The sequence below is a fragment of the Lentinula edodes genome, assembly GCF_021015755.1.
Source record: "Lentinula edodes strain Le(Bin) 0899 ss11 chromosome Unknown C8R40scaffold_24, whole genome shotgun sequence".
NCBI classification, from domain to species: Eukaryota; Fungi; Basidiomycota; class Agaricomycetes; order Agaricales; family Omphalotaceae; genus Lentinula; species Lentinula edodes.
In genome coordinates, this window is record NW_025764330.1 from 643,353 (window position 1) to 655,361 (window position 12,009).

A 12,009-nucleotide genomic window follows, 5' to 3' on the forward strand; every position below is an offset into this window, starting at 1 on the left:
CTACGGCATCATACCTTAATCGCGAGAAGCAAGACACAACAGGTAGAGATAGCAATGATATGGAATGTGTCTCGCAACCGCTGACGATAATGTTTGTGGTATATTGATATGAGGGCGGCACTTGCACATTTTTCAACATTGAGATCATCAAAAAATGGTTTGACGATTATCTGAGAGGCGATATGTGAACCAGGACATTATAATTGCTAGAAATTTCGACATACCTATACTCATGCTTCTTACAGGATGGGATGAGATAGGTCGCCTGTAAATAATTTTCCCATTTTTGGCGTAATGAAGCTCCAGAGTCCCTAGAAGCTGATATACGTTTTCCGACGAGGCGCAAAGACCAATGCAGGATATTCGTACATGCGAGTAAAACGAATACTTCCATATTGTTTACATGTTTACACCTAAAACAAAGAGCGTGGATTAAGACGCGAGCAAGACGCGAACAAGGAAGGTTCGACCCACGAGGCACCAGGTCCTTCTCACTGTAGAAGCTCAAGCAAGCATATGTTACTGCAGGCATTTGTGTAATGAGATACGGCATCTCGAACCCTCTGCGGGAGGAGGAAGGAGGTCAATTTTGTATGCGACAGCGGCCATTACCACAAAACTCAATCTCTGATGGGATTTTAAGCAGAAGGCGGAAATCGTATTTGGTGATACCTACTTGCCAGAGACTGATATGAATATTTTGAAAAAGGAATTAGAATGGTGGTATACTATATTCTGCTACATAAGAGCAGCACGGTAGCAAAATATTAGTGATTTGGGGGGGGGGGGGGGGCGTAGCTAGAATCTGAGTTAATTTAACCGACATACATATAGGCACTGGAAGACATACATCATATTGAATATACAATCCTGCAAACATATAGTTGTTCGTGTGACGCGAAGGCACGATCTACTTGGAGCATCGCCATATATTTTCCTGCTCATTGCGTCGGAATTACACCGAAGAGCTGCACAGGTAGACGACGAGAGTCGGGAATGAACAGAGAGCCCATCAATCCCTTTCTAGCCCAAGCATCTACAAGAAGATTGGACCATCCAAGTAGCCAGACGGTCGTCCAGATTCTTCCCAGCCAGCCCTTAACCTTATACCCCGTGAAACTTTTCCAAAAGCCTTCGAGTATGACTCCAACACCCATCAGCATAAAAAAACCTATCATGCCCAATACATCAGAGCCACTTCCCAGTCCCCAAAGACCCACATAATGTAGGATTCCCGAAACAAGGAACGCGCCAAAGACACCGCCAATTCGACCAAAGACATGATACAAAGGAATCCAACCTAATCCAATAAAGAAGTGGCGGAACAGTTGGTGCCAACGCTTTGCCCAGAAGTCTGAAAGAGAATCGGCTCTCCAAGGTTCGTCGAAGATTGGTGGCCACTGAGTGGGAGACTGTCTAAGGACAACGATTCCAATTAGGGTGCAAAAGTCATAGGCAATCTCAATCGCACAATATACGACCAGACCAGATAACAAAGATAAGAACGTCGATCGAGAATAACGAATCAAAGGTGGGACACTTTCGTCGAATATCGAACCACCTGAGGTCGTAGCAAAGGTACCGGGGCCAAACCTCTGCACGGAATAATGCAGTAAGTCAAAGACAGGGATGTGAGTAACAAGTGAAGCTAGTGTCCAGAAGGCAAAGGACCTGTCTGAAGACGTAGAACGCTTCTCTGGAGGAATGTGCAAGCCTTGGGACCAATTCCACCCGATACCACGAAGTCCAAAAGCCAAGTCGGACGCATCTAGTTGCAACTGTCTCCAGTCATTAGAAGCTGGCCGTGATTCTGATGGTGTGCCTTCTGAACCGTGTTTGACGCGTTGAAGCCGTTTATATGGTTTTTTCGATTGAGCCCAAACTATTGAGCGAAAACTCAAAATGGACATTGCTAGCTACAAAATCATAAGAATGATTGAATTACAACACAATAAAAAGAAAGTGAAGCACACCACTAGTCCTTTGTTCAAGTAAACCATTCTCTCGTTGGCAAAGCTCAGGTCCACAGTTGTGGCCGCTCGATAGGCAAGGAAGAGAACGATCGGCATGAGTCCATTTCGCCAGGTTCTTGTGCCAGGGAGACAGATAAGGACTGAAAGAACATAGTAACTAATGACTGGCGGTATGATGACAAGTGAAACGGACAAAAAGTCAAGTTCTTCTCGTGAATGCATGGGCATGCGCAGTTGGATTCAAATTGCACTAGGCGCTTCATGTTATCATTCAGATTCTGTCATCTTATTCTGTCATCACAGTTCCCTGAGGATTCAGTATGTGTTGAAGGTAAAAGGTTTCTGCTGAGAATAAAACACCTGTACAGTATACGTACTTATTCGGTCGGTAAGTTTTGGATGTTGTCTTTGTGGGATGGATTTATACATACTCCGAAAGATCGCATCTTCTTGAGAGTCGCAATACTTCTATAAGGCTTTATACTGGCTTTATACTTAATATAACTATCGTCCCGAATTCCAGATTCATCACGCGTTTCAAGCCTGTTTCAAGGTCCACAGGCCACACTCTGCCACTCTATGTACATGCCCTGCGCAAGTCTTGCATTGTTTGAATTTGTTTCTGAATGGAACTAGATGGAACTCCTTGCCGCTTTACTTTCTTAGCATTGTTAGCAAGTCCGAATTTCAAACTCAGCCTGTACCCTTTGCCTCCAGACGACCTGACATAAAATGCAAGTGCGCATGTAATCAGGTAGTATGTTGAGTACTATCCTGGATTCCTGCCACCTGCAGTGACCAGTCGACACTGATATGCATCTTCTTTTCAATAGATGCTGAGTAGATGATAGATTATGTTCAGGATGTATTAATATTATAGGAATTCAGGGGCCATGGCAGTCCTTTGCGACCAGTTCGCGATTACCTTGACTCTTGCCAAGGTGAGTTCGGTCATAATCATACTGAAGGTAACTCCGTGTATTGATCGCGGCGATTCTAGGTCTTTTCGTCTTGTTGTAAAATTCACCATGATTGCAGCCACGCATAGTGATTACCAGCCTATAGTTCCAGGTCTCGATTCATCCACCCCACAGACTATGAATGTGTCTTGGCAGTCGATATTTTTGCAAAAACCCCGAGAAGACCGTCTTCCCGAGACAGCCGCTGCACGTACGCAGTTAAACCCCCTTGACGAGGCACAGCTCGATATGACCAGTTACGACGAGGTGATCTCTTGTACCGAACAAAAAGCATCCCGCACCCGACTGCAGTCTGCTATGGATGAAGGTCGTGCTGTGCCTTGTCCTATCCAAATCCTTTCTCCAGATATCTTGGGCGAAATCTTTAGCTTGATATGCCTAAGCGATTACTCACTGAAGATCTGTCGCCCCAGGCCTTTCACCAAGGAAAGTCTTATGTCGAGTTCAACACTGGCTTTGACGCAGGTTTGTTCCTACTGGCGCTATTTAGTCTTCTCTCTCCCCCTCCTGTGGTCGTCGTTGTCCATCGAGTCTTGGCATCTGTATGGACGCCCTGCATTAGCCGGCCTCGTTGTGACCTACATCTCGCGCTCGGGCAACGTTCCACTGAAAATTCATCTTAAATCGGAGGAGGATATTCCCGAAGTCGAATTACAAGTCTTCGATGCACTACTCGAACATGTGTCTCGCTGGCAGGAAGCGACCCTGTATATCAGCCTACCGTGGCTGTTGCACGCAAAAACCAAATTGGGTTCGCGACTGTTCCCAGGTTCGACTTGTTTTCTCGAACTCGAACATCTAGTCCTGGATGTGCAGCACAACAGCCAATCCAACCAGGACTTGACGAGATACTTTCCGAACCAAATCATACAATCAAGCCCTAAGCTCAGTATCTTTCATGGGCTTGGCTACGATTCCTCGTTCAGTCCAAGAGGATTTGGGGGTACCTATGGCGATCATTCTCGAGTGACAAAGTTAGTCCTCCATAGGTTCACAGGGAGATCTCTGGGACATCTTCTCAGTCGTTTCCCGATGCTGGAAATATGTAGCACGGGGGGCTTCCGATTGTCCGAGGACGCCTCGAATGGCATCGGCCTCGAGGACGACATCCCAATCTACACGTCGAAGATAACTCACCTGTACCATGCTGCACCTTGGGACACATTCCAAGAGGGGGCCTGGCAATTTCTTCGAATTCCAGACTTGACCTCCTTGGAGCTTCGCCACAATGGCTACTCCTTGACGCAGGTGTCCTCGTTACTCTCTTCATCTGGAAGTATACTATCCGAAGTCAAATTGTACAATTTTCCTACCGATGAAATGATCAGCTTTCTATCCTCACATCCATCTATCTCGCATCTTTGTATACATGTAGACGGAGAGCTGGGATTGCTTGATCAACTTACAACTGGCCTGACGTTTGTGACGGACAGGTGGCCTGTAGTTCCAAATCTCCTGTCATTCGAGCTTTCTTGGAGTGACTGGGGGTATAAGCGATTGCGGGACTTAAACACAATGGCTCTGCAAACTGTCCTCAGGAACGCCATATGTGGGATGGTGGAATCACGCCTTTCCGTCTCAGGGAATCAAACGCAAGCGCAAGGATTACAGAGGCTCGCACTTAGGATTCGCGACGGGGATTTTCTTGAATTCGAATTGCTCTATGAGGCGATAGGCAATAAGCTTTCTTGTATGGAGGGGTTTGATTTCGAGACTCTGACCCCACAGTTTTCTTGTGTCAAAACACATTCCGCTAGTGCATTGCGATAAATGCTGTCATATTTGGGTTACTTCAGTAGAATATCGTTAGAAAGCCCATTCGAGTTATTATAAGATAGTCTTCAGCAGCAGTAGTTAGAGAGCTATGGGAATGCTTAATTATCATCATGAATCCAGGTATTACAAGATACCATACATACACAAAGAGGGCAAAAGTAAACCAGCCACGAAGACATGTTTCGCTAGCCCTGAACAGGGAACATCCACCACCTGCCATACTTACAAACTTGCTTTTTCATACCAGTTATGTCCCTGAAACGAGAAAAGGAAGAGACGGGGTTGGACTACTTCAGATGCAAGATGGAGCAAGGAATAGGGAGGCGAAAGAGCGACAAGGGCATGGAAAACAGCCGTATAGTTTTTTGTTTGCTTCTTATTGAGGGGGTGGTTGGAAGCTGCAAAAAAGTCACATTGAGGAATACAGGTAAATCAGACAACTTACCCAGGAGGAGGTCCAGCAAACCCTGGTGCTGGAGCAAAAGGCATACCAGGCGGGAAACCAGGCGGACGGAAGCCAGGTGGCGGACCTGGCATTCCTGGCGGAAATGACATCGGAGGAGCCATCGATGGAGCACCCACTGAAGAGAGTCAACATCGAAACGGAACGAACAGATGCTACAATTTGAAAGCGCACTAGGGGGCATCATTCCCATTCCACGACCAGCAGGCATACCACGACCAGGCCCAACAGGGAGCTATTAATCAACCAATCAGCATAGAAAATCTTACCAGTAGTCGTGACGAGCGTACAGTATTCTTTTTATCATCATCTACAACTGGTGGAGGGCCCTCGACTGACAAACTGACGACCGTCTCTCCTCTCAAAATAACTAAACCCAACGTCCTTTTCAACTCCTGTTCTGCCGGTGCAGACTCATCTCCTGCCTTTTTCTTTGGTCGAACACGGCGAAATTCTTCGCATTCTGCGAGGACGAGATTCATATGCTTATCGAAAGCAAGCATTTGGCCAGTCAAAGCGCGTCCATCGTTGATAGTGACCTTGAGTCTCCAATTGATGAGACCAAGCATTTTACCACCTTTGGATTTTGGGGGAGGCTACAGGTAATTACAAGGATAAGATGAGCTCCACGTCTTTCATGCTCAGATACACAATACTCACCATGATGAAGGTTTTCAAGGATGGAGGTCAAGAAACGAAGTCAGCGGAGTTTGAATTTGATCTTGCGATTGATTTAACTTGTTCAAAATGACTGACGAAAAAGGTGGATTTACTTCTCTTTCAAGTGGCGACAGCTTCAAAGTAACTTCTACAGTGCTCATCGGTGTAATTGGCGGTAGTGGCCTTTACCATCTGGACAATCTGACCTTGGTGTAAGAATTACTTGTTATCGATATCAGATAACCATTACTTTTTTATCGCAGGAAACATGTCAATCCAAAGACCGTGCGTGAAATCGTTTTCAGACGAATTTACTCGAAATTTTGTTTCAGCCATGGGGCTTTCCGAGCTCTCCTATAGCCATTTGTGCTCTACCTTCTGGCAAACAGGTCGCGTTCCTGGCCAGACATGGCGTAGGACACACCATCCATCCTTCAACGGTACCTTCACGGGCCAACATCTCTGCTCTAAAATCCTTAGGCGTTCGTGCCGTTCTGGCTTTCTCGGCCGTGGGTTCCTTGCGTGAAGAGATATCTCCCGGATCATTTGTCCTTCCAACCCAAATCATCGATCGCACAAAAGGTGTCCGCCCTGCTTCCTTCTTTGAAGGCACATCCATTGTCGCGCATGCATCCTTCGGCGATCCATTCAGTAACAAGTTTGTGACCTGGCTGGAAAACCGGGTGAAGAAGGCTCTTGACGCTGAAGGTCGGGACGTCAAATTGTTTACGGAAAAGTGCATCGTGTGTATGGAAGGACCTCAATTTTCTACTCGAGCAGAAAGCCTGATGTACAGACAATGGGGCGGAGACCTCATCAACATGAGTGCTCTTCCTGAGGCCAAGCTCGCTCGAGAGGCTGAACTTAGGTAGAATCTTCTTAAAAGCGGAAGCCCATTATCTGAATGATTTCTTGAAGCTATGCTCTCGTTGCGACTTCCACAGACTACGATGCTTGGAGACCAGATGAAGGAACCGTTACTGCGGCTGAAGTATTTAAAACACTCACCCAAAACGCAAATACGTCGCGCCGTGTTGCAGCGACAATTCTCGACGACATTCACGAGGCGTTCGCCGCTGACGGAGGTGACATGCTCGAGGAAGTCGGTAGGATGAAACTTTCCATTATGCCTAGATCAGTGGAGCAAAATGTAGAAGACAGGAGGAAGCTTGCATATGTACTGCCAGAGTATTTCTCCGGGGATCAATGACTCCTCTACTAAATAGTAATACAGTGCCAACAGGCACTTCTCATCACCCGATCAACCGTAAAAAGTACAAATTCTTAGAATTTTTTCAGAGCTTGTAGTTAACATCGGAATATAGCCAAATTATGCTCATTTGACTTGTAAGATCTATATACTTGGCTTGTGCTTTGCTAAGCCTATGATCAACTTTTATTTTTACCCCCACTGACCGAAAATGAACCAGCTTAGTCATCGCCTAATTAGGAAGGTGCCTTCCATATATGGAAGATACACGTGGTCGCTACATCGTAAGGACACGATGTTCCAGCTTGATTAGAGCTTATTAGCAACGCACGGCAAAGTACTTTTCTTGGACGGAAAAATGCCAAGCTTTACTACGAAAAAATAACGTAAACCGGCATGTCACCTGCTCTCATCAATCTCATCTTTTGCATCTCCGTCTTCGTTCAACGTTCCTCTGCGTCTCCACTGGTTTAGCAACCTAGTCCGCAGATTCATGACGTGTTTTATTCGTCATGAGTCTGGCGCTTTATAAAAGATCGTTGTAGGGCTCGCTATTTACACAATACACAACATGCCTTATAACCGATATGCTTTTGATGAATATTTTCATGTTCACGGCGATAACCCCATTATAGACCCTTACACTGGCAAATACTGTGCAGATACCTTGCATGAAGACTGGTCTCCTACTACTCCTCCTGTGGACGAGTTTGATACTCCATCCAAGACCAACAATTCTCCTTATAACCCTGCATCTTCTCGGCCTCCTGCACCATTGGGTAACAACAATCCTTACCAAAATGGGTTCCGCTTGCCTCCCATCACCTCCTTCTACCCTCCACCAGTCTTGGACCAATCTAGGATTACCCCTCCTCTGAGCCAGTTCAAGCCTACCCCGACTTCTCCTGGCAAAGAGAATGAGGGAATCCAACGAGCGCATGTTTCCGGTGGTCCTGAAGCTGGCAAGAAAGTTGGGGCAAGAATCTGGACTGCTAAGGATCTCATTGAACTTGCGAAGATCTGCGTAGAGTACAAGCCCTTCCTGCAGCCATATGGAAAGAAAGGGAAGGTTTGGGACAAGATTTTTTATGCGCTGAGTGAGCGTGGCTTCCGTTTATCAAAGGTCCCAGCGCTCTCCTTGCGTCACAAAGCAGAAAGCCTCGTGGGCTACTGGAAGGTCGGTATCACTATGTTTTTTTTTTCGGTGCTAACCTTCCCTCAATAGAATCCTTCCGACAATAACTCGAGCGTTAAGGCCATTGCAAAGATTCTTGACAATAGCATGGACAAGATTACAATTGCGGCGCTTATGGACAGTGTTGAGGCGCAGTGGGATGAAGCGAAGAATAAGTCGGACAAGGCTAAAGCTGATATTCAGAAGGTGAGTTGTCCTCAAACTTGAATCACTTTCCATTGCTGATCCTTTTCCAGAAGCAGGATGAGGACAACGAAGGTGGGGAGGCTATTCGTATAGCATCTATGCAAGCATTCCGTTCTCACAAGCGCGATGCTAAACCACTTGATGATGAAGACACCGACACCGACACCGACAATAATAGTGGTTCTCGCAAGTCCGGCACTAAACGAAAGTTTTCCGACTCGAATGTTACAAAATCTCACAAGCGTCAAAGGTCATCTGTTCGCCGGACTTCGAATAACACAAAAATCCTTGATTTCCTTGAGAGCGATGCCGAGGAACGTAGGTCCCATCAGGATAAGGTGGTAATGCTGATGGAGCGAGGGCAGAAATTGACCCAGGAACATGAGAAGGAAGTTGCCTCGATTTTGCACGGTTTCTTGGAGCTTGATCGTGCCCGGTTCGAACAAGAACGGAGGGCGTAGTGCAGTGATAAAGTAGCAAATAATTGTGTATCGATTTCAAGTCATCAATGTATATATGTATACTAATCCATTTCTATATCGCTGTTGTCGCTACTGCATAATTCAGTGTGGTAAGGTTGCAAATATTCTTCGAGGGTGGGTGGCTCGCATTCCAGGGATTGCGCTGTTTGATTGGGCCGAATGCAATTCAAGATGTTTGTCAACAATACTCCAATGCGATAGAACCGTCCAACAGGTGATGAATAGACTCGATGAACCCACCATGCATTAAGAAATGGCCATGAACGCACAATATCTGCGAAACCATGCTCAACCTCTATTCTCACAGAAGCCATTGCTTCATTCCACTCTTTTTCTTCGTCAGTTCGCTCGCCAAGCCCAGAAAAGGGACTCATCAATACAGGACTAATTCCGTATGCAGGATCACCAAAGACATGAAAATATCGATGGGAAATAGGTGTGTGTGCATCTGCTCCTGGCCTGAATGCATGTGTATAACACCATTCAATGACCTTTGACTCGCTTAGCAGATGGTTATCATTGCGACGACCTTCTACTGGGCCAAATAGAGCACCGATCATGCCATTTGGCAATTTCAGTGCCTGGAATTTGAGTGAATGTCGGCCTTTGTATCCATTGTAGGCTTGTCGCTGATATTGACTTGGTCGACACATGTAGCGAATCGTGCAATCAATGAAACACCACACAGTAGGAAGGGGTGACCCAGCAGCATGAATAGCATTAGCATACTCTGCGAGCTTTACAGGCTTTAGGAGAGGATTCTCGTCACAAGGCTCAAGTAGGTGCTTCCAATGGTCATCAAGAAATATCATTAGAGCATTGACAACCTCGGATATAGCTGATTGACTGCGATCGAAGCGCTGGACTAAGAGATGTTCATCACCTGCTGTCCGGAACCGGGCAAGGAGTAGAGCAAGAGCTTCAACGGCACTAAATTTTGACCGTGAAGGGGTCCTAAATGGATCTGGTATGCACAAGGCAACCGCAAGGTCTGCAATCTCGTCGGCATAAAACCTGATCCATACATCAATGAGCACTGATATTTGGTTGAACATCATCTCTTGGGCTCACCGGAAGTTCCAAAGACAATCACGCGGTTGTAATGATTTGAGATACTCGAGCACAAGCTTATGGCCACCTTGTTGCGGTTGTGCTGTGGCTGATTCAGGCTGCATGACAGCACCTGCAGGCAGATTTAGATTCTGAATAGGTGCTTGTATCGTTCTATGATTCATAGAGAGACCGAGAATGATATTGCGAAGGGAGGGCATGCTAGGGTACATAAGATAGTGGATGCGTGCTATAGCTTGTTTGAACACATGACCGTCATTCTTCGGCAAGTGGAGCTGTGAACTTTTCAAAAAAATCGGAAATCTTTGCAACATAAAGTGACTTTGCCGTGCGTTGCTAATAAGCTCTATTAGAGCTTATTAGCAGCGCGTCAAAAAGTTGCTCCATGTCGAAAAGATTCTGGGATAAAGTCGAAAAGTGTGACAAGAACGTGATCAGCATTAGACAAAGTTGCGTTGGTTTGTTTATATTCTATGTACTGCACAACTTCTAGTATATTGCTCGTACAACATGGTCTTTTGAGGAGAGGGTACACAAACACGTCAGGCTTTGATGGCCTACACGGATGGATCATTATAGCGCAACCGGAGGCTGGGCAACTTTGTTACAAAGGGTACTTAGAGGGCAGAATATTCTTGAGTTGTTGTCACAATGTCAGTAGCGTGATCAAACCGTGCTTTTTCAAAGCATGACTGTTCATTTTTCGTTTTCAAAAAGTTTTCGATGTGTTGCTAATAAGCTCTATTGTCACAGGTATACGGCAATGGATATTGATGGAAACATGTGATGTCACCTCATATGAAGATTGCTCAATATCTCAAGAATGAGCTTAAATTTCAAAAAATGGTAATAAACCCATTCATTGGGAAAGTAATGTACAACTTTCTCTCTATTTACATTTTTCTAAAATTGATGTTCAGGACACACCTATTTTCAAAATTTTGTTGAAGTCAAAAGAAGCACGTGATAAAAACCCGACCTGCCAAAAGTGCCGGATTAAAAACCAGTCACTTCGCTGACACCTTTGAGCGCCAGTTTCCAAAGTGTCAACATCCTAAGCTACTGGCTCGAGTCTAGGCAACACATCTATCACTCCAATACTTTTGATTTTTTCTGAGTCGAGAAAGTGAACACCGTGGGAAAACATTGCCAAATGCGGAACATATTTCTTTCTCGACGTGAATAGCATTCTTTTGGTTGGTTTCATTCCCAAACTAGACCTGTTGGAGAAGTGCCTGTTGGCACTGTACAGTAGAGTTGTGTAAGACCTGGGTCAAAATAGGTCTTAGGGTAGGTTTTGGTATGTGGAGGTTTATGTTGTAGCGTGCTAGGAGCAGGCTGGAGCTCGAAGGGAGCTACGAGAACCGCGACCGAGGACGGGAATGACCTAGTAGTGGTTGGAACGACGAGATGGTGACCCTTGAGGGGTTCCTAGGAGGTCCAGGGAGGTCCCTAATGCGTAGGGAGGTTCGGGACGAGTGCGGGACCGTAAGATATTGCGTAGTAGGAGTTGTACTCGCTAGAACGTCAATATAGAGTCGAGTAGGTAGTTTATGCAACGGGGTCTCGAGGGTGTAAGCTCCCGAGAAGGGATATGCCAGGGAGGGTAGGTCCCTGGGGGCTAGGTTGGAGGATGGTCGTCCTCGAGTGTGGGAGGTGGTAACGGAGAAGCAATACGTAGTTCGACGTGAGGGGTAGCTTCGACGTTACCTAGATCGAGGTCCCGAAGCTTACGAAGTAGCTAGGGAGCTCTGGGAGGTTTGGGGAAGAGTAGCTCACCAAGCGGGTAGGCGTTGGGGAGCTTTAGTAATGTTCGAGGGAGCTCGGGGACTCACTCGGAAGGCTTAGACTTGAAGTAAAAGTGTATATTCGATCGTACCGACGATCAGAGAGACAATAGACAGAAGTAGAGAGAAACAGAGGTAGAGAAACAGAGAGGAAAGAGAAATCCGTATGGTTAGCAGGTACAAAGGGACAGGGACTGGACCTATGCAAAAGGGTGTGTGTTCAAAA

General features: G+C 46.0%; 6 protein-coding genes across 6 annotated transcripts; 3 read left to right on the forward strand and 3 right to left on the reverse strand.

The window, feature by feature from the left end:
• Positions 1-876: 876 nt before the first annotated feature.
• On the reverse strand, positions 877-2,532 carry C8R40DRAFT_364331 (membrane bound O-acyl transferase family-domain-containing protein). The gene is made up of 3 exons (XM_046234851.1): positions 2,405-2,532; positions 1,974-2,349; positions 877-1,916 (listed from the first exon to the last, which is right to left on the reverse strand). The coding sequence occupies exons 2-3, from the start codon at positions 2,199-2,201 to the stop codon at positions 942-944; spliced, it is 1,203 nt and encodes a 400-aa protein (XP_046084997.1). The 5' UTR covers positions 2,202-2,349; positions 2,405-2,532; the 3' UTR covers positions 877-941.
• A 334-nt stretch (positions 2,533-2,866) lies between these two features.
• C8R40DRAFT_1070735 (uncharacterized protein) lies at positions 2,867-4,723 on the forward strand (the record flags this gene model as incomplete). Its single annotated transcript, XM_046226263.1, has 7 exons — positions 2,867-2,914; positions 3,089-3,199; positions 3,322-3,418; positions 3,444-3,722; positions 3,756-3,927; positions 3,976-4,229; positions 4,329-4,723. 7 exons carry the CDS (start codon positions 2,867-2,869, stop codon positions 4,721-4,723), a joined length of 1,356 nt encoding a protein of 451 aa, XP_046084998.1.
• A 678-nt stretch (positions 4,724-5,401) lies between these two features.
• On the reverse strand, positions 5,402-5,898 carry C8R40DRAFT_364201 (uncharacterized protein). Its single transcript, XM_046234850.1, has 2 exons — positions 5,853-5,898; positions 5,402-5,788 (listed from the first exon to the last, which is right to left on the reverse strand). The coding sequence occupies exons 1-2, from the start codon at positions 5,853-5,855 to the stop codon at positions 5,435-5,437; spliced, it is 357 nt and encodes a 118-aa protein (XP_046084999.1). The 5' UTR covers positions 5,856-5,898; the 3' UTR covers positions 5,402-5,434.
• On the forward strand, positions 5,861-7,188 carry C8R40DRAFT_364128 (nucleoside phosphorylase domain-containing protein). Its single transcript, XM_046234848.1, has 5 exons — positions 5,861-5,955; positions 6,007-6,064; positions 6,116-6,137; positions 6,185-6,720; positions 6,771-7,188. Exons 1-5 carry the CDS (start codon positions 5,940-5,942, stop codon positions 7,060-7,062), a joined length of 924 nt encoding a protein of 307 aa, XP_046085000.1. The 5' UTR covers positions 5,861-5,939; the 3' UTR covers positions 7,063-7,188.
• A 445-nt stretch (positions 7,189-7,633) lies between these two features.
• On the forward strand, positions 7,634-8,904 carry C8R40DRAFT_1070738 (uncharacterized protein; the record flags this gene model as incomplete). The annotated part of the gene is made up of 3 exons (XM_046226264.1): positions 7,634-8,239; positions 8,288-8,443; positions 8,494-8,904. 3 exons carry the CDS (start codon positions 7,634-7,636, stop codon positions 8,902-8,904), a joined length of 1,173 nt encoding a protein of 390 aa, XP_046085001.1.
• A 590-nt stretch (positions 8,905-9,494) lies between these two features.
• Positions 9,495-10,100, reverse strand: C8R40DRAFT_1049107 (uncharacterized protein; the record flags this gene model as incomplete). Its single annotated transcript, XM_046224546.1, has 2 exons — positions 9,495-9,939; positions 9,997-10,100. Coding segments are annotated over 2 exons (549 nt in total), but the record flags the coding sequence as incomplete, so codon positions are not given.
• Positions 10,101-12,009: the final 1,909 nt, after the last annotated feature.

What these genes read in the sequence shown, in the direction of transcription:
- C8R40DRAFT_364128 (XM_046234848.1), top strand. An exon ending in CTGGACAATCTGACCTTGGT is followed by an intron (nt 6,065 to 6,115) that starts GTAAGAATTACT and finishes TTTTTATCGCAG; the next exon opens with GAAACATGTCAATCCAAAGA. An exon ending in AACATGTCAATCCAAAGACC is followed by an intron (nt 6,138 to 6,184) that starts GTGCGTGAAATC and finishes ATTTTGTTTCAG; the next exon opens with CCATGGGGCTTTCCGAGCTC.
- C8R40DRAFT_364331 (XM_046234851.1), bottom strand. Translation starts at nt 2,201, where the DNA reads ATGCCCATGCATTCACGAGAAGAACTTGACTTTTTGTCCGTTTCACTT. An exon ending in ACTTGAACAAAGGACTAGTG is followed by an intron (nt 1,917 to 1,973) that starts GTGTGCTTCACT and finishes ATGATTTTGTAG; the next exon opens with CTAGCAATGTCCATTTTGAG.